The sequence below is a fragment of the Cyprinodon variegatus genome, unplaced genomic scaffold, assembly GCF_000732505.1.
Source record: "Cyprinodon variegatus isolate N-32 unplaced genomic scaffold, C_variegatus-1.0 Scaffold73, whole genome shotgun sequence".
Classification (NCBI taxonomy): domain Eukaryota; kingdom Metazoa; phylum Chordata; class Actinopteri; order Cyprinodontiformes; family Cyprinodontidae; genus Cyprinodon; species Cyprinodon variegatus.
In genome coordinates, this window is record NW_015150526.1 from 842,311 (window position 1) to 865,506 (window position 23,196).

Genomic DNA, 23,196 nt, shown 5'->3' on the forward strand with positions numbered 1-23,196 from the left:
TCTATCGGTAATGGAGTGGCCAGCGCAGTCACCAGATCTGAACCCCATTGAGTTGTTGTGGGAGCAGGTTGACCGTATGGTACCCAAGAAGTGCCCATCCAACCAATCCAGCTTGTGGGAGCTGCTTCTGGAAGCGTTGGGTGCAATTTCTCCAGATTAACTCAACAAATTAACAGCTAGAATGCAAAAGGTCTGCAATGCTGTAATTGCTGCAAATGGAGGATTCTTTGACAAAAGCAAAGTTTGATGTAAAAAAACTTTCAAATACAAATCATTATTTCTAACCTTGTCACTGTCTTGACTATTTTTTCTATTCATTTAACAATGTATGGTGAATAAGTGTGACTTTTCAGGAAAACACAAAATTGTTTGGGTGACCCCAAAATTTTGAAAGGTAGTGTACATTCGGATTTATTCCTCAGTTTAGTATTCATCTTTTTTTCAGTTGAGAGGATCTGCATATCTTAGTGCATAATCTTCTGTTAATTAGTCTTCCTCCCTCACACACCTTGCCTTTATACTTTCTCAGTTGTGTCACATTTCTTCTTCAGCTCCTTTGGTTTATTTCACATTTTTCAACCCTGCCTCGGTATGGTTGTCTTCGCTCTCAGCTTGATCCTTCTGTTCAACACCCATGGTCTTTGATCACTTACATGTAGTGTTTTGCAGCCTTTGCATTTACGTTTTGTTCTGACTGTGCCAACCAATTGTATGTGTTTTATTATTATTTTAGATTACCTAGAAATGGGTTCTTCTAAAAAAAACAACAGCCATGAAAACCTGTGATAAACTTGAACAATCAGCTGCCATAAGTCACCTAATTTTCCAGAAATGTGTTATTTTATCTCAGTATTTATTTCACTGTTCTCTGCATGCCTCAGATTTGATGGAGATAAGTGAACAGAGAGAGAACCAGAGACAGCAGACAGGTCAGGATGTGGAGACATTTTAACCAGGGTTAGTTTGTAAAAGCAATATCCCATGCTTTGAAGCTTGGAATATCCCATGCACATGGGCTTACAAAAATCAATAAGGTCTAAGCTACAGCTTAGCAGGGTGAATATGAAGCCCAACATAAATGTCAAAAGAAAAACTCCTAAAGGGGTAAATACATCATAGCTATCTTTGTTTTGTTCCATTTCCAAGATTAGTTGGTAAAATAGGGATGAAGGCTCAAAAAGTTTATTTTTTAATGGCCATAAAGATGAATGATGAATAGATACCACACACAGGTAGCACTTTTACATTAAATCCCTGGACAGCTGGGGGCAAAGACCCCTGCAATTAACACAACCCACAGTCAAGATATAACCATTTTTGGCAAACCAGCCAATACAGCTTGTTGATTCAGGGGGGTAAGAGTGCTGGGTTAATGTCAGCCACCTAAATCTTACATATAGACATAGAGAATGCAAAAAAAAAAAAAAACAAGTTTAATTCCAGTTTAGAGTCTTCTGAAAGGGGCTCAACACCCCACATTTATATAACTACCACAGACCAAGTCCACAGTTAAACATGGTTTGGATGGCATCATGCTGTGGGCATGCGTTTCCTCAGCAACTACCTGATGGTTGGTCTGAGTTATTGAGAATATGAAGGAGCTGAATCCAAGGCAGTCCATTAATATTATATGAGACATGAGTTGATCTTCACCTTCCAACATAAAAATGACCCCAACATCTAAACCAGGCATGCCCAAACTCGGTCCTGCGGGCAGCTGTCCTGCAGGTTTTAGAGGTTTCCCTGCTCCAGAACATCTGATTTTAACTGACAACTGATTAGCAGGCTTTTACTGAACTGCAATTATCAGAATCAGCTGTGCTAAAGTAGGAAAACCATTCAACCCTGCAGAACAGCCGCTCTCGAGGACCGACTTTGGGCTTGCTTGATCTAAACAGAACAACAATGGAGAAAAAAAAAACATAAAACAATGCATTTCTTTGAATGGTTTGACTTGGCAGATGGTTTGTGTGACAAATGTAAACAAACATACTGAGTCACTTCACCAAATCACTGAATTCATATTTTCCAATAACCTCCAAAGCAGAAGCTGTATATATTTTGGTGCAGACAAGCATGACAGGGCCTGCAAAGTCTTGATATTAAACTTATGAATCACTGATAGGAGGAACTGAGCAGAAACAGTTTTTCTTATCTAACCATGAAAGAACCCTAAACATGGAAGATGTTTGGAGAATAATTAAAGTTGGTATTGTTGGGAATGGAATTTCATCAGAGTTAATAAATTTGTAAAGTAGAAAGACAACTACTTTTTGCTTGTGAAGTTTATTTTGTGTTTCCTCCGCTAAATATACATTCTGTGAAAGCTCTGTGATAACACCTTGAAGCTTTCTTTCTCCGGTTCTTTTCCTATGAAGAGATCACTCTGGACAAACTCTTTAAATAACAATTCATAATGTATATGTCTTAATTAACCATCAGACATAACAACAGAGTTTGACAGAAATGTATCTTACTCAATCCAGAGAATTTGTTTAGGGTTGCAGAAACCAGCGCTCTCCCCCATTCAGGATTTCTGCGTTACATTAACGCACAGTCTACTGTTTGTATATAGCTTCTGTGTATATATATATATATATATATATATATATATTATATATATTCTATCTTATTTTGCTATTTTGTTTTGTTTTTTGTCTGCACCAACAACACCAAGTCAAATTCCTTGTAAGTGCAAACCTACTTGGCAATAAACTTGATTCTGATTCTGATTCTGATTACCACCCGGGCTCACATCTCATTGGAGTCGGCCCTAAATCACAGTTAAAGAAGTATTTTATGCAACTCCAGTCTGCCACTTCATCACATCATTACATCATACACGTTTGCAGATGAGGAGACATCCATGGCTCCATTCATATCAGGCTTTCACACAGTGCCCCAGATAAAAACACAGAGAACTTGCTGTTAAGAATGATCCACTTTATCTGTGTCCTCATTTTATTCTCAAATCTCCATTATGTACATAATGAAGACGATAACTGTATATCCGGACAGAGGAACTGTCCTAATTAGATAAACTTCTTGGAAACATTAGTTTTGAAAAACAACAGGCAGGTAATATTAGGGATTAACAGTCACACATCATTAATAATAATAATCCTAACAATTCACATATGCTTTAATAGATTTAGTTATCTCTTAATATGTCTATTTTTTATTTCAATGCCTTGCTGCTGCAATTCTCACAGATGGGAAAAAAATGGGGGAAAAAATCCACTTGAAACTTGTTGATGGAAAAAAAACTAAAACATGATGACCTCTGTGTCTGTCTTTTAAAAAAATATCCTTCTTTTTGATTTAATAAGCAAATATTATTAAGCATGAGGGGCTGCTGAATCTCTTTTGGTCTCTTGTCCCACTCATTTCAGCAAGTAAAACCAGGAACAAATATATTTTTTATCTGTATCTAAAGGTCAAAGCATGGTTGATGTAACTTTGTGATTAAATAACATTTCCCAGTCCCTTCAGGTCTGACAATTCATTTCCTCCTGGATCCATAAGAGATCCTTGAATTGCATGACTTTTATCACAGAGGCTGAGTGAGACAGCATTGCCCCTTGTGAATTGGAAAAAGAGAGGTAAAAAAAAATATTAATCAAGACAAAGGATGAATATGCCTGCTGCAGGCTCTGTATTTCAGTGTACAATCCTCCATTAACTGTAAAATAACAGTCTCTAGTGGCAAAGCAGAAACAGTGCATGTGCCTAAAACGTCATTGGAGAAAAAATGTATATGAAACAAATGTACTATGCAGACAAGCAGAATTTATATAGTAAATACAACCTGATGTAAAACAAAGAAATAAAAAACTACAAATGCAAAAGTCATTAATATTTATGAGGATTTTCATGCTTTGTCTCAAAGTTGAATGCTCCCTGAGGTTCTAAAACGAAAACTAGATTCTGAAATAATAAGAGTAGAAAAAACAGGAAGCAAGCTGAGTTGAAGATGAAAAATTCTTCAACTCAAAACATTTTTTTCTTCAAAAAAATTGTGAAATCTTCACAATGCTTAAAGAATTTAGCAACCAAAGTCAAAGCAATAGGCCTTATTTGAATCATTAAGATGACGCAAATTCAGACAAAAGATGTATTTTTGACCATTTCAATCGGTTCATACTAGTTGCTTCCCAAATGAAACATAATAACGAGCACTTAGACTACAGTGTGAATAAAACCGATCTAAAATACACACAGAGATTTAATGACACCTAAGAATGACTATTTCACTTGGTTTTAAGAGAAGAAAATCTACCCCAGGAGACTAACGCTCAGCATCATTAGTGGATAAAGAGGCTTTTCTGCACTGAATCACTGAATGATAATACCTGTCAGCCTGTGTAATCTTACAGTATATCATGAAGAGGTACAGGGACATTCAACAGAAGGACTGTCAGCCTGCTGAGCACTGCTGACAGGTATGCTGAGAGGTTGGGGAGGGCAGGGAGAGTAAGGGATGATGGATGGTGTGTCAACAGAGCAGAGAGATACTGGACAGGGGATGGACAACCTGTTGAGAAGCTCTCTGGAATCGAAAAGCAGAAATCGATAGGTGATAGGTCTGTCAGCATGGCTAAAAAACACAAAGACGAGAAGGCTTATATCAGCAAATAATTATTCACTGAATTATTCAAATGAGCTACAATAAACCCACACATGATCAATTCTGCTACGGTTTTCTTTCCATGACATGGGCTGGGGAAAGCTGTGTCATCTCCAGATGGCAGTCTGAGCCATCAGCATGTTAGTTCACAGGGCTACCAGCCTCACCCTCCCCACCTTTGAAACCATAGCAACATGGAGCAGGAAGTCCTGCTGCGGATGCTTTGTTATCCTGCGGGCAGCAGCTGCACTGGATGACAGCATGTCTGCCTGCAGTGGCCTTTACCAAATACTGGCCAAAGCACGTACTCTGCAACCACTCTTGTTTTAATTTTAGATTTATAGTTTTTTCAACATTTTCTGATGCATAATTAAGTTTGTTCTAGTCTGCTATTCACACTTGCACTAAACATCTCCATAACTGATTTAGTAGCTGGTTTCTTAGTTGTCCTGATACTGTTTGCTTGCTATTGTTCTCTAAAAAAACAATGGCTGCCTTCACAAAACCACTACTATGAGATTGAATCACACACATTTGGGCTGTATTTATTATTTGGGACACCCTTTGAGGCTACTGGTAATTAAAATGATTAACAATGTAATTTCCAATTTATTTGTATAGCACATAAAATGTTGACCAAAGTGATGCACAGTTTAATTCAATAAAGATAAAGATCACAAAAATAGGAGCAAAACACTATATATTCAAAGAATAATGCTATAAACATTATAAAAAACGTATTCATTTTTATTCAATTATTGTTTGTTTTGTTACTCTGATCCAGAAAACTAAAATCCAATTGCTTTATGGCTATGATTAAGTTCTCAAGCAGGAGTGCATTCTTTTTTTTCTTCAATGATAACCCAAGTAATTTAAAATGCAATGTCTGTTTATCATCCACTGATTGATCTTACTTGCCTTGATCAAATTTCACCCAAGCAGCATAACTATTCTTAGACAGCAGAAGGTTTGCACTTCCATATCTCTCACTCACAGAACTGTTGTTTAGTGTTTATCTGATGGCAGACTCACAACATCATCTTTTTAAATTCTGAGATGAGTGATTTCCTCTGATTGACATCTGTCAGAACAGTCAATCCTTCTAATGTTCTTATATATGAAAGACTTAAATATTCTCAAATAGTGAAGACTAGGCTTTGGTAAATATCTATGTATGCACTTTTTTGGGCCATGGACGCACATGCAATGGTTTAACATTTAAATTCTGTTCAAAAAGATTGTGGCAAAATTATAACATATATTTTACTTATTGGTTTTACCTGTAAAATCAAAATCCAATATTTATTTTCTAAACTTTTAGTAGGACAATATTTTTTATATTATTGTTTAAAAACCATAAAACAGGGAAGAACAGTGGACATTTAAATTCTGATTTCTAAATGGATTCTGCTAGTTGACAGCAGCTCAAAGCAGAACTAAAATAAACTGTCAAACACTGCTGGGTTTCACAGTTGCAGTGCGAAGTGAACAGAGATTTGACCTTTCAAGGACTGCTTTCCTCCAAATCAATTCGCTCCTTGTGACCCTTTTTTCATTTACCTATAGCAAGTCCCTACCCCATGGTGGTGGACTTTCTGAATCTCCAAAATATGATTTTACATGAAGACTTTTGCTCAAGAGTAATTTTTAAGTCTATATGTATTAAAGTTTATATTCAATTAATTATACTGTTTGCTGAAACTTAAAAACAAACCAAACTATATCTTTGTCAGCTAAGAGATGCTCAAGACAATATTTTTTCAACAATAGCATTACTTTCAAATATTATCCTGAATTAATTTAGTCTTACTTTAAATATTGAATAATTTGTTTAAAAGTTATAAATTTTGTTTTTAATTTAAACTGAATAATTATTCAAAGTTTAGCTGAAAAATAGCTTCAAACATAATCTCTGTAGAAAAACTATAGATAGACAATAGCCACCAAGATAAGATAATAATTACTTTAAAGCAACAACGGAAAGAAAATCTCAATCAGTTTATAGTGAAATTAGTCACTAAACCTAAAACAGATTATCTGGGGTGTTTCCAATAAAATTGTATTCACGTTAACATTTTTTTCTGATATATGTAAAAATATCCTTGCTTCTTGAATTGATGGCAGAGACCGATCATTGGGAATTGAGAGAATTAATCATCAAGTGAGAATGGATTAATGGATTCTCACTTTTCCCGTTTTCCTGTTTCCTTTTTTCGTTCTCTAACTAGTCCCACATACTTCAGACGATTTCAACAGTTTTGGTATCAAACCGTTCAGCTTCTACTGGTGGGTTATGCTGCTCTGTTTTTAATTTCAGCTATTACATTTTTTTTAAATATTAAGCTTTTTATTACATTTTCTGGCCCATAGAAATGAATGAAAAACTTCAGCAATTTTGCCCTTTAACTACTTCGGCATTCGCCTCGTGAGACCATGCTGATCTCGCGAGCTTTCAAGATTTCACTCGCTAATCAGTCTGGAGACTCTCTCCGTTGAAGAAAATTTGGAGCCGTTCACCAAACAAACTTCCAATCAGCGTTGGCTTTGAGGCAGGTTGAGGTGTGACGCAACGAGAAGCGCGACAGTTCAGTCTAAAGAACATGGCGCCTCCAGCCGATGAAACTAGCATTAGCGTGGCTATCGAGCAAGTTTTATCGCAATTACAGAGTATTTCTTCACTGAAAGAAGAGCAAAACACTGCTTTGGAGGCTTTTCTCATAGGAAAATATATTTTTGCTCTTCTCCCGACTGGTTTCGGCAAGAGTAGCCTGGCTGTTAGTACGTCATATGCTTCGTTGATCTGATTGGTTTATTTGGCCCGTCTATCACCAACATAGGCCAATCAGCTAACCAGTATTTTCTCCCCTTCCCAAAATTACTTCAAAGGAAGGTTTCCAGATGGATATGCGGAGCAAATCCATCTGGCGGAGTCAGGTTACTTCGGCATAGATTCAGCAAGAAACACCATTCAACTTTTAAAACATTTCCACGACCTTCTGCTACACCGTTTAACTCAGCTTTTTGCTATCTTGAAATAAATATTTATTAAACCGAAGCCAAGAGTAATGAGTAACGTTTGTTTTAAAATTGGAAGGAATAGAAAGTACCGATACTCATGTGAAAATGTAATGAGTAGAAGTCAGAAGTAGGAAGAAAAATAAGTAATGGTGTAAAGCAGGCATCCCCAAACCCGGTCCTCAAGGCCCCCTGTCCTGCAGGTTTTAGAGGTTTCTCTGCTTCAGCACAGCTGGTTATAATGATTGCAGTAGACCAATAGCCTGTTAATCAGCTTTCAATTAAAATCAGTTGTGCTGGAGCAAAGAAACCTCTAAAACCTGCAGGACAGGGGGCCTTGAGGACCGAGTTTGGGGATGCCTGGTGTAAAGTATAGATACCTACAAAGTGTACCTAATGACACCTCTGACAACATCATACACGCAATCAAGCCAGGATAGTAAGGGAGACAATGGCTGAACAACATATTTTCAAATGGATGCCTTTACCAAGCTATTTAAAGTACAAACATGAAACTTGGTAAGGAACATTTTCAGACCCTTCTAGCACTCATATTAAAGGAATTTTGCCATGCAACTGGGTTTTATCTAACATGGTATTATTCTTATGTATTTCTGTCCTGTCCTCTCAGACTTTACACGCATATTAGCTCATAGTGTTGTGGCATGTGTTGCATTTATAACTTAAGAGTTTGTAGTTTTCTAATTTATAATCAGCCATTCTTATGCCATTTGCTTCTCCCTGGTTCCTTTATTTTTAGGAAAACTATTAAGCTTTTCTTTAGCTCATTTCTAACACTTTATCAAACGTTTTTGCTTCCAAGCTCAACCTATTTCTGTATTAATTTTATGTCCATATTTTACATTTCTTCAACTTTCAAACATTTAATCAAGCTTCTTATGTATGACTAAGCTGCTCATTCAATACCACATTCTTCAACATTTTAGTCTCTATCCTTAAACTAAACCTTTATTTCTTCAAAAATTTCTTTTTGCTAATTTCTTTTCTGATTCTGCTAATTTAATACATTTGAGCCTATGTTGTGAACTTTGGCTTGATTCTGCTCTCTTTCTGGACAGGTATTAAAATTTGCTGTTTGCTGCTAATTCATAACATGGCTGACATATTTCTGCTGTTGGCTTTAGCTTGCTTCCGCTATTTTTCAACAAAGAAATTAAGCATTCATCTTTTTTTCTGTTTCATATCATTTCAGCAGTTTCTGTCGTTTTCAGCTTACAGTTTATTGTACAGCATTCTCACGGCTGTTTTGCAGGAACAGCAATTTTTCTTGTTTAGTTTGATATACTATGAGACAGATTTATCTATGGCCCTTAATATACCTTAACATTGTATACTGTACAATACACTTTTAGAATTAATTTTGAATTTTAGATTAAATTTTGTAATGGAGATTGTATTGATTCAATCATACAAGACATAAACCATTACTTTTCTCCATTTGATATCCACCTCACATGCTTAAAATGATCAACTATCCCTCAGTGTTCAGAGAGCTTTGGTGTCTCAGAACGGATGATCATTCTGGATTAGTGCAGCCCTCAGTGAGCAGTCATCACCTGAAAAAAACTTTTAACCCTGACAAAGAGATAATAAGGACAGCCTAATGCTTTTCTCTGGCCCCGTTTTCTTTTATCTGGCTGCTCTTGTTGAGCTCCGTCTGGCTGATTTATCTGAGTTAAACATCTCAAAGGAAGCACAGACCTGAGCTCAGACTCAGGGAACTGGGCCAAAGTCTCTCGCTCAGATCTGGCATTTGTCTGAGCAGAAGGCGTATGAGGATAGGAGTGTGCATCTGAGTTAGAGTGTGTGTGTCAGCCCCGGGTAGGCTCATGAAACGTGATTCAATTTCACTTTAAAGTCAAACAGAGTTATAGCTCACATTTTTTATTTGCGATATCTGCTTAGCAGTACCTTAGTAATGTAAAACACATGTTCTAACTATAAAAAAAAACTATAATGTATCAAATTATATTTGTTGAAACTCAATTTGCATTCATCCATGTTTGGGTCATAGGGGTGGCAGGTACACGAGGCGATCCCTCTCCTCAGAAACTCTGTCCAGCTCATTCTGAGAGCAAGGCTTTCCTATACTAGAATTTATAGGATATCAGGTCTCCTCAGTGAGTTCTAGCTCTGCCCTGAGGCCTCCTCCTTGAGGTGTATGCCTCTGAAGGAAGAAGCACAGGAGGCATTCTGATCAGATGCCCGATCCAGCTCAACAGACTCCTTTTGATAAAGACTTCGAACTTCCTTATCTTATCCCATCTCTAGTAATGAGCCTAATCGCTCTATAAATAAGGCTATTTTTCTGCCTCCTGATTTAGCAACAAATATGTGAACCTTTCCTGTATTATGCAGACAGTGGCACCACTGAAACATGGCTTAACATGGGCTGACAGTCTTTACAACTGACACTGAGTTGTGGTACCACACGGCCGACGAAGGCCTGGATCTACCGATACTCAGGTTGGTACCCTGTATATCACTGCTTCGGCTAGTTTATTGACTTAGTTCATTCATATTTCAGATCTTTATTTTTATAAAGAAAAATCTCTTCTTTGCTCCCATAACCTCTGTCCAAATTTAGACTGAACAGAGACATGCTTATGTTTTTGTCCATATGGTGTTGAGACATGTGGTTAAGATTAATTAGCCCTGTTTAACGTTATAGAAGTTATACCAGGTTCTCTACAATCTGTTTTTTAATCTTACTCACTCACTCACATTGCTTTATATTATAAAGAATCTGCATTTATCAACACTTGGGCAGCTGGAGATGCATTGGAAGTAAGAATAACCCCTCAAACTGGATCCCATCCTGATTTCTCTACAGCATGGCTGCATCATATAAGTATCACTGGAGCAGCAGTAAAAAAAAACAAGGTAAAAGAAAATAATTGTGTTGTTTAAAACAATTGCCTTAGGGAAGGAAAAATATCATTACTTTGTATTATCCCACATTGGGATTAAGGAAGCCCTGAGGGATATGCGCTTTCACTAACGACTGCTAGTAGTTACACATGGATACACAGCTGTCATTATTAAGCCACAAGGAGCAAGAGGTCCGTTCCTTCTGTTTTGAGAAAAAAATGTTGTCTTATGTGCAAAGTACAAATGCAGTAGAAAATTAATCATGCGGGAAAAATATGAAATATTTACTATTCAGTAATGTTCAGAAAAGCCGTCAGAGTCCTTGACTGATTGATCAAAAGAAACATATAACATTTATATTATTTATATTCAGTGCAAATATGTCTACAGCTTACGAGTAAGAATAACATATTTGCTCACTTTTGTTTATACTGTAATTCTGTCATATTTATTGTTTCAGTTGTACTCTCTTAAAGAATACCACTGAGCAAGGTAGGTTTATATGAATAATTGTTTACAGTAAATCACTGAAATGTCTTCAATTTTTGGTTCTAACCTCAATTAGATATATAAGACCAAACTATAATTAGATGTCCAAGCAAATCTAGTTCACCATGTTAGAAAGTATTTGCTCCCTTAATTTATGTAAGTGGTTGTGTCACACTTGGCAGTAACAACTGTTATCAAGCGTCTATGACTGTTGGTATTTTATTTCGCCATGATGGAAAGTTTTCTTCACAAAACTGTTTTATTTCAGCCAACCTGTTGAAAATAATGAGTTGTGTTTTTACATTAATGTTCTGTTCATGGTCATAACCAAGCATCTTATTTAGATTTAAGTCTAGGCTGACTAGACCATTACTGAATTTTTCAGAGAGGGACTTGCTGGTATACTTTGGATCGCTGTCCTCCATTATGATCCACATCCAGTTGGGCCTTAAATGAAAAACCAATATTCAGAAAATCTTCAGATTTTGTTTCCTTCCACTAGAATTTTCTAATCCAGAGCAGAACAATCAATTAAGGTAGGTAGTCAAGGTCTTCAGAAGAAAAGCTTCGCCTAAGCTGCATAACTTGCTAAGAGTTCCACTTTTGTGAAATGAGTCAATTAAATCTTTTGACTTTGGAATTTACCCATCAGTGAACTAAAATGAAGCAAGTCAAGACTACAGCTCTTCAGTTGTTCTAGGTGTTTTTGTGACCTCCTGGTTGAGTCAATAATTTGATTCTGGAGTGATCTTGAAATGCAACTGTTGCATGTTATATCCATTTTTGGATACTGGCCCTCATTGGAATTAAAAAGGTGTAAAAGTGACTACCAAACCCATTCCAGACTAATACTTTAACAGCTATCTAAATTTCATACTTTATGAGACCTCTTCTTCATGGTTTAGCTTTTCATTAAGCCAATTCTTCATTAAAGATTTGGCAATTGCTGATTTTTTGAAAAAGGTCCATGTTGTTTTACCATGTGAGGGAAAACATTTTTTTTTACTTTATGGATCTGATCAGCTTATTTTTATCTGACAAAATTTAAAACATTTAAATTAGGCTAAAAAAAAATCAACCCAAAGCAATTAGAAGTCTTTAAGGAGGCAAATACCTTAAAGACAAAGTCCTACATGCTGACCTTCATCCTTTTAGGGAGACACATATGAGTCCATCCTGCAAATAAATAGAATCGTTTACATTTTCCTGCATTTATTCAACCGTACAGGAAAAGGTTAATGCAGGCAGGATAATGTCAGAGCCCCTTAGGCTTTGATCTGTGAGTAAAATATTTCAATATTTAACCTTTAGCTTGGAGACTTAATTAGGTTTCTGTTTGCAGTAAAGGGAATAAAGGAGGAAGCAAAACTGCTGGTGATTTGTAACCTCTGAGCACAAAACCTTGGTTGATGCACACAAAGAACAAAAACAATTCAACATTTTCACAGCAGGCCAAAAAAAAACCACTTAGGAGACCAAAGAAAAAAGAGACATTGATTGAATATCACAACTACTTAAAAGAAATTAGGCTCTTTTATTGGTGTCCTTAACTTCAAATGCTGCTGCTACCTTCTAAACAAAAGGTGTTTAAAGGCTACACATCTCTGCACTGAGATAAATAGGAAGTGAATCAGGGCTGCTTCTCAGTCATTGTTTCTGCTTTCTTGTCGACAAAATGAATGAGAACACCAATAGTGTCTTTAAACTTTACCCAAGAAGAGTTTTGGAAATAGAGCTCCATGAAATGGACTTCCCATCTCCTGAGGAAAAAAGCAATTTCATGCTCCACCACGACTCAGGGGAAGTTCTGCAATGAAGGTCGCTTCAAGGTTAACAGCGTAAACTTAAGGAATTTTGTCAGAGTTCAACAGAGCAATTACAGCTGTAAAAATCTTAAGGGTGTTATATAAAAATGGTCTTTAATGAGCCAAGACTGAAGCACTGCAGAGGGAATCTTCCAGGAAATAAGGGGTATATGTTCAGGACGAACAACCTTTTGCCAGCTGAGTTGAGCTAAGCTGCTCTTCTTGATGTTGATACTAATGACTAAGAGGGTGTGAGCCTGTTTCTAGCCTTCTAACTCAACTAACAGGGAATATGTTATATCCAATTAGCATCGAAGGTGCATATTTGTTGCAGGTTAGAATGAGGTTCCTCTGCAAACAAGCAGCACAAATCCCTGTCCCCAACCTTCAGACTGTTTGCAGTTATGATTTGGTTTCCAATACTTTTGGCTTTGGAATGGTTAATCATCTAATATACCTGCTTCATGTCACAAGTTAGAGAGAAAAGTATTAAAATAAATATTTGGATATGATCCTGTTTGATTGATAACTCATTTCATTAAAATGTTATTTTGCTGGTTAGAAACAAACAAAAGAAAACAAACTTCCAACAGAATTTGTTAAGGTTTTAATACCTCTGAACTTTTCTGTTAGGGGTCTATTAGTAATGGGGTCTAGCTTTGACATTTAGTCTCTGTATAAATAAAGGTACTTGCTGAAGGCATCAGCTGTTCCTTAGAGAGGATTAGTGAGCAAACAGCATCCTGAAGAGCAAAGAACACAACAGACAAGTTGGATTGTGGAGGAAACTACAGCTTAGGTGAAATAATTTGTTGACAAGACAGCTTTTAGTTGTGCACTCTCCTTTATGAAAGGGCAGAAATAAGAAATAAGATAGACAGCTATGTAAAATCCTGTTGGTTTATCTGCAGATCACCCCTTAACAAACAATCCCAACAGTGAAACATGGTGGGTGAGGCATTATACTGTGGTGATGCTTTGCATTAACAGGGAGAAGGAAGCTGTGGGATTGGTTTGAAAAATGATGAATGATGATAAATGATGAAGCCTTCACTGCAGCCTTAAATAAACATATGCTACCATACAATGGTTAAAATCCAAACATACCCTTCCTTGTTACAATGAGAGATTTTGTGCTAAATCCAAATAGTAGTTAGTAAGAAACTTAAAATTTATCTTCACAAACATGTTCTTCCTGTTTAACTATTCTTTAGCCATTTCACGAAGAGGAATGTGAGAACATGTCATTATCTAAATATGCAAAAGCAGATGGAACATATACTGGTGAAGGTTCACAGTCATCCAGGACAGTGTCAGAAAAAAAAAAAAAAAAAAAAATAGAAACAATCCACTGTACTTGTTTTCCAAGTTTGAATTGGAAGCCAAATTTGGAAACCAAGTCTAGTGGATTGTTTTTATTCATTTTTTTCATTGTTTTAATAACAGATGGAAAATAATTAATAATAAAAGTCCTGAAGCAGCATTTGTAGCAGCAGAGGATTCTAAAAAAAACTACTGATTCAATGAAATGTGAAATGGATAAAGATGCATTTTATTTGAAACTTACCTATTACTTTCTCAAAACACTGCAATCATGCACCTAACCTGTACACACATAGCTACATAAAATATACTTGAGAAAACACCCAAATGTTGGGTTATGGTCTAACACAATGTGAAAATGTTTAAGAGCATGGATGCATTTAAATAGCATCAAAAATGTGTGTTTCATAGAATGTGCTGACATGTTGTTATCTTGAAAGATATAAAATTATGTATAAACAATCAGATTGGTTTTCAATGCCTGAATAGCAATTTGACTGAAACGACTTTAAACAAATTGTTTTAATTACATCTCAAAGCCAAAGACTTTTCTGTAGAAGGACACAAGGCCCTTTTTATGCTGGTGTTCTTCCTTCTAGGAAATGCAAGTTATCTCACAAAGCACACACCAGAATATCCAATATATTTTTTCCCCACGAGCCTGGGGGATTAGTGTTTAAAATAATCCAGATGCCCCATATTTTCCAAACAAATCACTGAGTGATGTAACAAATGGATTCCTGCCACTGTGAAGTCTGTGCAGGTTCAGGACCATGGACAGCTCCAAAGGGCACTCAAAATATGGGCGCTCAAAAAATTAACAATTTTATATATATATATATATATATATATATATATATATATATATATATATATATATATATCCTTCTTGAATGTATATTTTAGTGGAGAATTTAACATGGATAAACTACAAATAAAAGCAAAAGGATCCGTTTGTCATATGTATTACTAAGCAGTAATAATGTAAAGAGATTATTTTACTCAGAAAGGAACATGAAAAACATCCTTTTAACTCCAAAAACATGTTTAAGTTTCAAATAGACGATTGTCTAAAACTGAACATCTGGGGTTCATTACAATCTGTCAGCATAATGCAAACAAACAAATAAGTGTCTTACATCTTCATCTTCCCGTAAGCACTTTTTCTTGTACTGGACGTGAGCTCGACCCTCGGCTCCTTGGTGAGAGGACTTGGTCCCGTTCTCCTCGTCTGCGACCTGTCCTCCCAGAAGGTGGCTGGCCTCAGGTGGGTGCGGAAACGAATTGTTCGTATTGATCTTCCCGGTGAATCTCTGATACAGCGAAGCCATTGTGAAACGTTTCGGGATTGTTTTACTCCGGATTAAAAACACTTTACTGCATGGCAGGACAACAAAAGTGTCTAAGGTGATTCGTTTTGTGTTAGTTTTTCGAGTGCTTGGGAGATTAAAAAAGAAAAGCGGCAAAGGGGAAGGCAGTTTTACCCCTGGGATGGGGATGTTTGCCTAAAAATTAAGCTTCTAGATAGTATTGGTGAAGGACTAAGGAAAGTGGGGAACCGATAATAAGCGGGATCCTTTGTTAAAGTCCGCTTTGCTTTGTCCAGCCACACGGCGGAGGGTCTGTTAAAGGTGTCAATAGTTGTCCTCCTTTGTATTCAGAACACGTTGTCTCCTGTCTTCAGTTTCCTGATGCCTCCTCACAGCCAGATAGGAGGCGGAAGCGCTGAGTTTCCATCAGATATTCGATCCTCAGCAGATTCGGAGGTGCTCATCACAAAAACAAAGCAGTCCAATATAATCATTCGCGTCCTTTGGCTCTAATTTTCCATCTTTGTTCATAAGAGGGAGGGGAAAAAAGTGTGAAGGACGCAGAGAGAGCCCGACGGTATTCTTCGCTGACGCGCTCTGCATGTGAAGTGACCTGATCGCAGAGAGGAGCAGCTCTTGCTGTCTGGGTTTGCGCGCCGCCGATCGCGCAATCACTCATGAATACCTAGGTTTCCTGAATGCTCCTTTATTTTGATGCTCTGCACAACAAATATCTTTCCTTAGTTTTTTTACATTTAGGGTAATTTGATTTACCCCCACTGTACAAAAGATTCCATCTGATCCCGCAGGACGGAGCTCGAGTGCCTCTCAGTGGCGTTATGGATACGAACAGGGTCACCGGACACCTGTAATGGGCTTTGATTTAATAATAGAAACGAATAAATTATAATTGTATGCCTATCTCACACACATATTGTGTCACGCCATTCTTGTGGGGAAAATCAGTTGTCTTCCATCAATTTCCCTCTCATTTCTATGACCCAACCCTTCCCCTAAGGCTAACCATTACCAGCACATGTCTAAACCTAACCTAAACTAAATCAATACCTTAGTCCTAAACATAAACCCCAGCTCAAAGAAGAAAACCTTACTATATTGGGACCAGCTTGTTACCCATAAGGAGATGGGTCCCCATGCAGTGGTGTCAAAAGTACCCACATTTATTACTTAAAGGGGAACACTGTTTTTTTTTTTTACACTGGCCCCTTGATTTTCATGTTATTACATCATGTTCTACTGACCCATATTAGTTTTGTGTAATTTGGAGCTTTTATGAAGATGTTCGATTTTGTAATATCCAAGTAACGTCTTCCTAGTCTTCCTATGGGCAATGAGTTGAAGGCACAAACTACACTCTTCATAGTTTATTCTTTATGGTACGCCAGCATTCATAACATGTAGGCAAATCACTGTCCCCCAGACATCCACGTCATCCGCGCGCGCCGGCTACCATTCATTGATCCTGTCTGCTGAACTGCTGCTAGGTTTACTCGCATGCCTGGAAGTGGTCTAATGCTACTACCACAGATAGCCGCCTGTGGCCCGGGCTGCCTGTCACAACTCCAGTAAGGCGCGAGGGTGACGTCATAACACACTCTGCTTTGTTTTAAAAATATATAAATATAAAAAATATACCCGCGGATGTCTGGGGGACAGTGATTCGCCTACATGTTATGAATGCTGGCATACCATAAAGAACAAATTATGAACAGTTTAGTCCCCACACATGATGAAAACAAGTCCACACACTCATATATACCGTACATACAAATACACACCAACATATATATTCATACGTATATCCTTGGAGGATTTTAACTAAAGAAGGAAGTTTTAGCGCCATTAATGATGTTGCGTGAGATTCAGCAGAGGTGTACTTTGGCATATATGCTCACAGAAAAAACGTGAATCTGACCAAAGAAATAATAATAGATTAAACTAAATCTATGAAAATTACCCAATGAAAGTCAGACATTTATTTTCAAACATGCTTCAGCCAGTGGCACGGGAAGGGGGGTGCTGCGGGGGCTGCAGCCTCCCTCGTCATAGCATCAGCCCCCCATGGTGGGGGGCTGTGGAGTAACATAATATTGTACTTAAAAACATGAAATTATTTATGTATTTATTTTTTAAAAGACTGTGTTTGATATGGGATTAAAATGATGGGCTGTGTATAAGATATAAACTAATGATTCATTATTTTAATATTTCATAAAAAACTAGGCTACTCCCCCGGAAGTGCTTCCGCCACCTCACATTCGTTTAGGCATGGCTAGCAATAGGCAGCAGAAACGTATTTCTGACTATTTCGAGGTGAGAAATGGTTTTAATTCCCCTATACGCTAGAATAAGGCTGCATATCACTAAATATTATGTAAGTATTAAGCTATTTAGTGATAAAATATGAAATTAGTTAATTTTTTATTGTATGTGTTTTTTGTTTCAGATATGAAATCATTCCCCATATCCATAGTCGAATGGATTTTCAAGACGTTCAATGTTCAGTTTAGGCTATATTTAGGCCATGTTTCATTCAAGTATTCCTGATCCTGTTGATTGGGAGCTGTTATTTGTTTTGAATGATTAAAAGAGAAGAAATAAAGTTTAAAATGTTCATGCTTTGTTCCGATGCATTTTAAATGGCAGTTTTTGGCGACAAATGTAGGCCTACAATATTATGTTAAAAACGTCAGCCACAGCCCTCAACATAATGACGTCACGTGTTTTCAAACCCAGCCATCAGCCCCCCTCGCTTGAAACAGCTTCCAGCGCGCCTGGCTTCAGCAGAATTATTCAGAAAATAAACTCACAAAACAAGTCTTGGTTAAAATGCTGGTAACCCTAGAAATGACAGAATAAAATTGACCAAAGGGACATTTATAATCAAGGTGTGTCTACTTATTAAAATTGCAGGTGTCTGTAATTAGTCAGTGGGGTGATATATAAGGCTACAGGTCACTGTGCTGTTTAGTGATACATTGTGAGTACCACACTCAACATGAACCAGAGGAAGCAAAAGAAAGAGTTGTCTCAGGAGATTAGAAAAACATTATAGAAAAGCATGTTAAATGTAAATGCTATAAGACCATCTCCAAGTAGTTCCTGAGATGTTCCTGAGACTACAGTTGCACATATTCAGAAATTTAATGTAGCCATCCTCTCCAGTCGTGGCCGGAGTAGGAAAATGAATGATATATCAAAGAGACGGATAATAGGAATGGTTACACAAGAGCGTGAAAAACATCTAAAGAGATTAAAGGTGAACTTTAGTCTGCAAGAACACCAGTGTCAGATTGTACCATCTCTCATTGTTTGAGCCAAAGTGGAGTTAATGGGAGCTGACAAACTAAACATTGACAAAACACAAAGATTCTGGGCTAATGTCGTATGGAGAGATAAGACAAAAATTAAAAATAATTAAGCTAACACATCAGCTTTGTCTTCACTGATGGAAAAATGAAAGATATTAATAAAAGAAAACTTTTTTTATTGTGAAACAAGGAGGCGGCACTGTTATGTTCTGGGGATGCTTTGCTTCATCAGCACTGGGTATTTAATTCATGCAAGATACAATAAAACCTCAAAATTAGGTTAACACCACCATAGCAAACGTTTGCATTCAATATGGCTGCTACTAGCATCAACAGTAGTAAAAACATCATACTTACATACTGAATGTTTTTAATAGATTTTTAATGCAAAATCTAGTCAGTAATACACATACTCCTTTTCCCTGTTAGCAAAAAAAAAGTTTCAGCTATGTTTATATGCAGAAAACCCAGAGTAGAAAAGTATTTTTGCCATTGTAAATCTAATGATCTAACCGTGCTTCAGTTCTGAGGTTAATGGAGCGCAACATATGTTCAGCGCATTTCATCTGATTCCCCAAACTTAATTTCCTTAAATGAGAACAAGTTGTAAAAAATAAAACAGCACCAAGAAGATCAGGAAACACATCAATGAGGTCAGGGATAAAGCTATTTAGAAGTTTTAAACAGGATAAGGTTCTTGAAAAATATCCCAAGCTTTAACAATATTCCTCTGAACATCTCTCTGAAACTTAGTGGGTCATCGTGTATAAAGTAAGGACACAAATCCAAATCTAAAAATACAGCTCCGGAACCTAAACTACTGTAACAGGTTGGAGAGGAAGGGCATTAATCAAAGACTTATTGAAACTCTGAAAGAGTTTCAGAGATCTACAGTTCAGGCCGGAGAATCTCTATACAGGAAAGAAATTGAAATTATGGTGTTGATTGAAAATGTGGCATGAAGGAAGCCATTGTTACGAGAAAGCAAAACAGGCCCTATTTAATGATTGTAAAAAGTGTGTAGGGGACATTTGGAAGAAAATGTTCTGGTTAGATAAGACTACCGTAAAATTGCACCTTATGTGTGGTAAAAAAGGATCATGGAGCAACTGCAAACTGTGAAAGAAATCTAGTGAAAGCTGATGGGACAGTGGGTGGATGTAAGTAAAGGGCAACTCCTGGAAGCAAAGCTGTTACTGCAAAAAAAGTAGAGATAAGGTTCATCCTGCAGAAGGACAACAATCCTAAACGAGGAGCTACAGTGAAAGAATTTAAAGAAAAAAAATCCCTTTGATTGAAAGACCCAGTCAAAGCATAGACCCCAGTCTATAGGAGACTGTAACAAGGCTTAAAAAACAAGGTTCATAGATAATCTGCATCTGACCTGAATGAGCCTTGGCTGATTTGCAACGAAAACAATTCACTAATTTCAGGACCTGGATATAAAAAGCTGTATGAAATACTTTTGCAAAAGTCTTTGGAAAAGGTACTTCTACAAAAAATCAACTCAGGGAGGTAGAATGTAAATGCATGCCACACTTTTCAGATTTTTTTATTTGTTAAATATTTTGTAAAGCAAAGCTTATTGAGATGTTGTGATTGAAGCAAATGTGTTTTTTACAGAACTGAGTCAGGGTGAACACTTTGCTGGTGGGTTTAAAAAAATTTACTCATGTCAGAAAGTATCGCACAATTCCAACATATTGAAGTTTGCAGTTGTAACATGAGTATTTTATAATGGTTCAAAAAGTAGGAGTGCTTCTGCAAGAATCAGTAAACAAAATGAATCCTAGAAAAATAAAGATGAAACCAAACATTTCCCCTGAATAACCAGAGGTGTTTTCATTGCCTTCTGTGCATATCAGCTAATGTAACTTTAAAGTGGCCTTAAATATTTGTTGACACTTTTTAAGTGCCGTACAAATCTTTTACATCTAGTATAATTCCAGTCAGCCCACACCTGCATGTTATTCAGCTCAGAGTAATAAAATCGATTTCCTGTTTGAAGTGCTCTCTTCTGTACAGCTTTCTAATACTGCCTTTTATACAGGAAGGGACATCGGTTATTTGGGTCAACATGCTAACATTTCTGCCTTTCCTGGCCAACATTCAGATAGCCTCTCAATGTGTGACGGCTCACAACCTATCACTCCACTCAAGTTGAGCTGTATTGCTGGGAAATAGGTCATCTTCATGGGAGCACAACTTCAAAAGCTGCTCTAAAAGAGGAGTTTAAAAGGCTTTTTGTCAAATGCTGCTACTGTGCATCTCCCATTAGGTGAAATCAAGTTTACTTTCTGATCATTTGCAGGAGGGGTTATCGAGACGGAGCAAGAGCAGCAGTGAAGATGAACATTTTCTGTGTTGGAGTGTGAACAAGGAGGGAGCTTCAATTAACTTTCTTTTATAAATGGTGAGTCATCTCATGCTCTGTGAGAAATGCTGGAGGCTCATTGATTCGTGGATTGAATAATGAATGTAACCCCAATAAAAGGAAGTGCATATAGAATACAGAATATTTGGTTGAAGAATGATAACAGATCTTCCCATCGTCCCTCTTCTCTGGATGTTAAAACTAATTTCCTCTTGATGCATCAAAGGGGTACATTTTTCTGCATGCTGGTGTTGTGTTGATGACTAAATATCTTTTGGCTTCCAGCTGTCTTCCCTAACCACACTCATGCTTCCTGTCATTATTTGTTCCTCTAGTTCATAAATGCCTTTCTCCAGCCCAAGCACCCCTGGGAAATAGGTCCGAGCCACTTGACATCCACCTCGGCCTCTGATAGATGTCCTCCAATCTCTCTCACCTTGTTGGGGAGCTATTGTGAACTGCCTGACTGCGTTAGCGCTCCCCTCAGGACCAGGCCAGGGAGCCAGAGCACAGCTTGACTTCCCTATCGCCTTGTAACAGATGGAACAGCCTGCTAAAGCTATGTACTCTCACAAACGCTGTTGCATTTAAGTTCTGCATTACGGATGGTGGAAAATTTGGACAGGCTTGTAATAAAAGCTATAAAAGATGACGGCTGCAGCGGCTTGTGTAATGGCTCTACGGGCAGCTGATGGCGGTTGTTGGAACTGGAACAAACTACAACCTATGCAAGTGTAATTACATTTCCAACTCAAACCAGATGGATTTAAATCTGTGAGATAAGTAGCAGGTCTAAAAGCTATATGACACAGCAAGTGAGAGATTTATGGGCTTTTTTTATACAATGAAGTCTCAAGAAGGAGTTATTTTAACTTTCAACAGAAAATTTACTAAAGTGCTGAATGCAGGGAAATTGCATGTTTTCTTCTAATTCTTGAAATCATTTAAGTACCCATGAACTTTCTATGTGACCTTTTACATAGAAAGAGCTGCTTTTTTGAGCCTCTACACAAAAAAAAAACCCCTGTGATGTCCCAGAGTATTGGTTCACTTTCCTCCATGTTAACTTAAACTTTGGAAGATGAAAGTAACTCAAAATAAAGTCAAATAAATTAAGAAAGCTTTGAATAATGCATGATTTGCTTAAACACTAAAATGATCTGTCAGGGTTCTGCCCTCTGCTTGGGTTTATTTTTAAGTTTATTTGTGTTCTGTGTCTTTGTAGTTTATTTCTACCAGTGTTAAGTTCTTCATTGCAAAAAAATGGAAATCTAATTAAGCAATTTTTACTTAAAAGAAGTGAATTTTTTTCTCCAATGCAATATGAAAGTGAGACACTTTGCCAATAGAACAAGACATTTGCATTGTCTTATTTCAAGTTCATATTATCTAATTATCTTATTTTAAGAGTATAGATACTAATTTCATTAGCAAATCATCGTATTTACCCACTCAAATTGAGGTAAATACACTTAATTTAAGAAATTTTTACTTATTTCTAGATAATTTTTGCAGTGTTAAATTATACTCTGTTGCCCCTCGTGCATGTTTTCCTTTCCCCTTGGCTTCCTCCCAGTTGGTCCTGCCCACACCTGCTCCATATCTGCTGAATAGCTTGTCTTGGTTCAGTCTCCCAATATATACCTCTATCACCTATGCAATCACTCAGTGCTGGTTTGTTGGGTTTGTTGCTTCCTCATCTCTTTAACCACATGAGTTCCCCCTGACATTTTGGTTATCTGTATTTTGGTTCTCAGTATTTTTTTTATTTCTGCCTCAGTCACCTATAAAATCTACAAGACTCAACTCTGCCTCCTGATCTCTGCCTTTGGGTCCTCAAAAACCTCATCCGTACGTGACACGCTCCCTTCTTATTTGATGGAAAAATGCATGTCAAAAAAGTTTGTAAATAGTATTACACTATGGGCCGGATTTATCAAGATCCAATTTTGTGTACAGTAATTTGCGCTCGCAAACTGGAATTTTGCGCTAAGGGCTGAACCATGGTTTGCGGGTGATTTAACAAGAG

General features: G+C 37.1%; 1 protein-coding gene across 3 annotated transcripts in view; it reads right to left on the reverse strand.

Annotated features, from left to right (window-relative positions):
- The window catches only part of LOC107083385 (dipeptidyl aminopeptidase-like protein 6), a 134,656-nt gene that overhangs the window by 87,985 nt on the left and 23,475 nt on the right, over positions 1–23,196 (reverse strand). Inside the window, exon 1 of one of the 3 annotated variants that reach the window (XM_015372581.1) lies at positions 15,291–16,104. The exons of the other annotated variants lie outside the window; for them this stretch is intronic. Within the exon in view, the coding sequence (XP_015228067.1) occupies positions 15,291–15,482 (192 nt within the window). The 5' untranslated portion in view covers positions 15,483–16,104. Of the gene's footprint in view, positions 1–15,290; positions 16,105–23,196 lie in introns of those variants that run through there. 3 annotated transcript variants of the gene reach the window in all.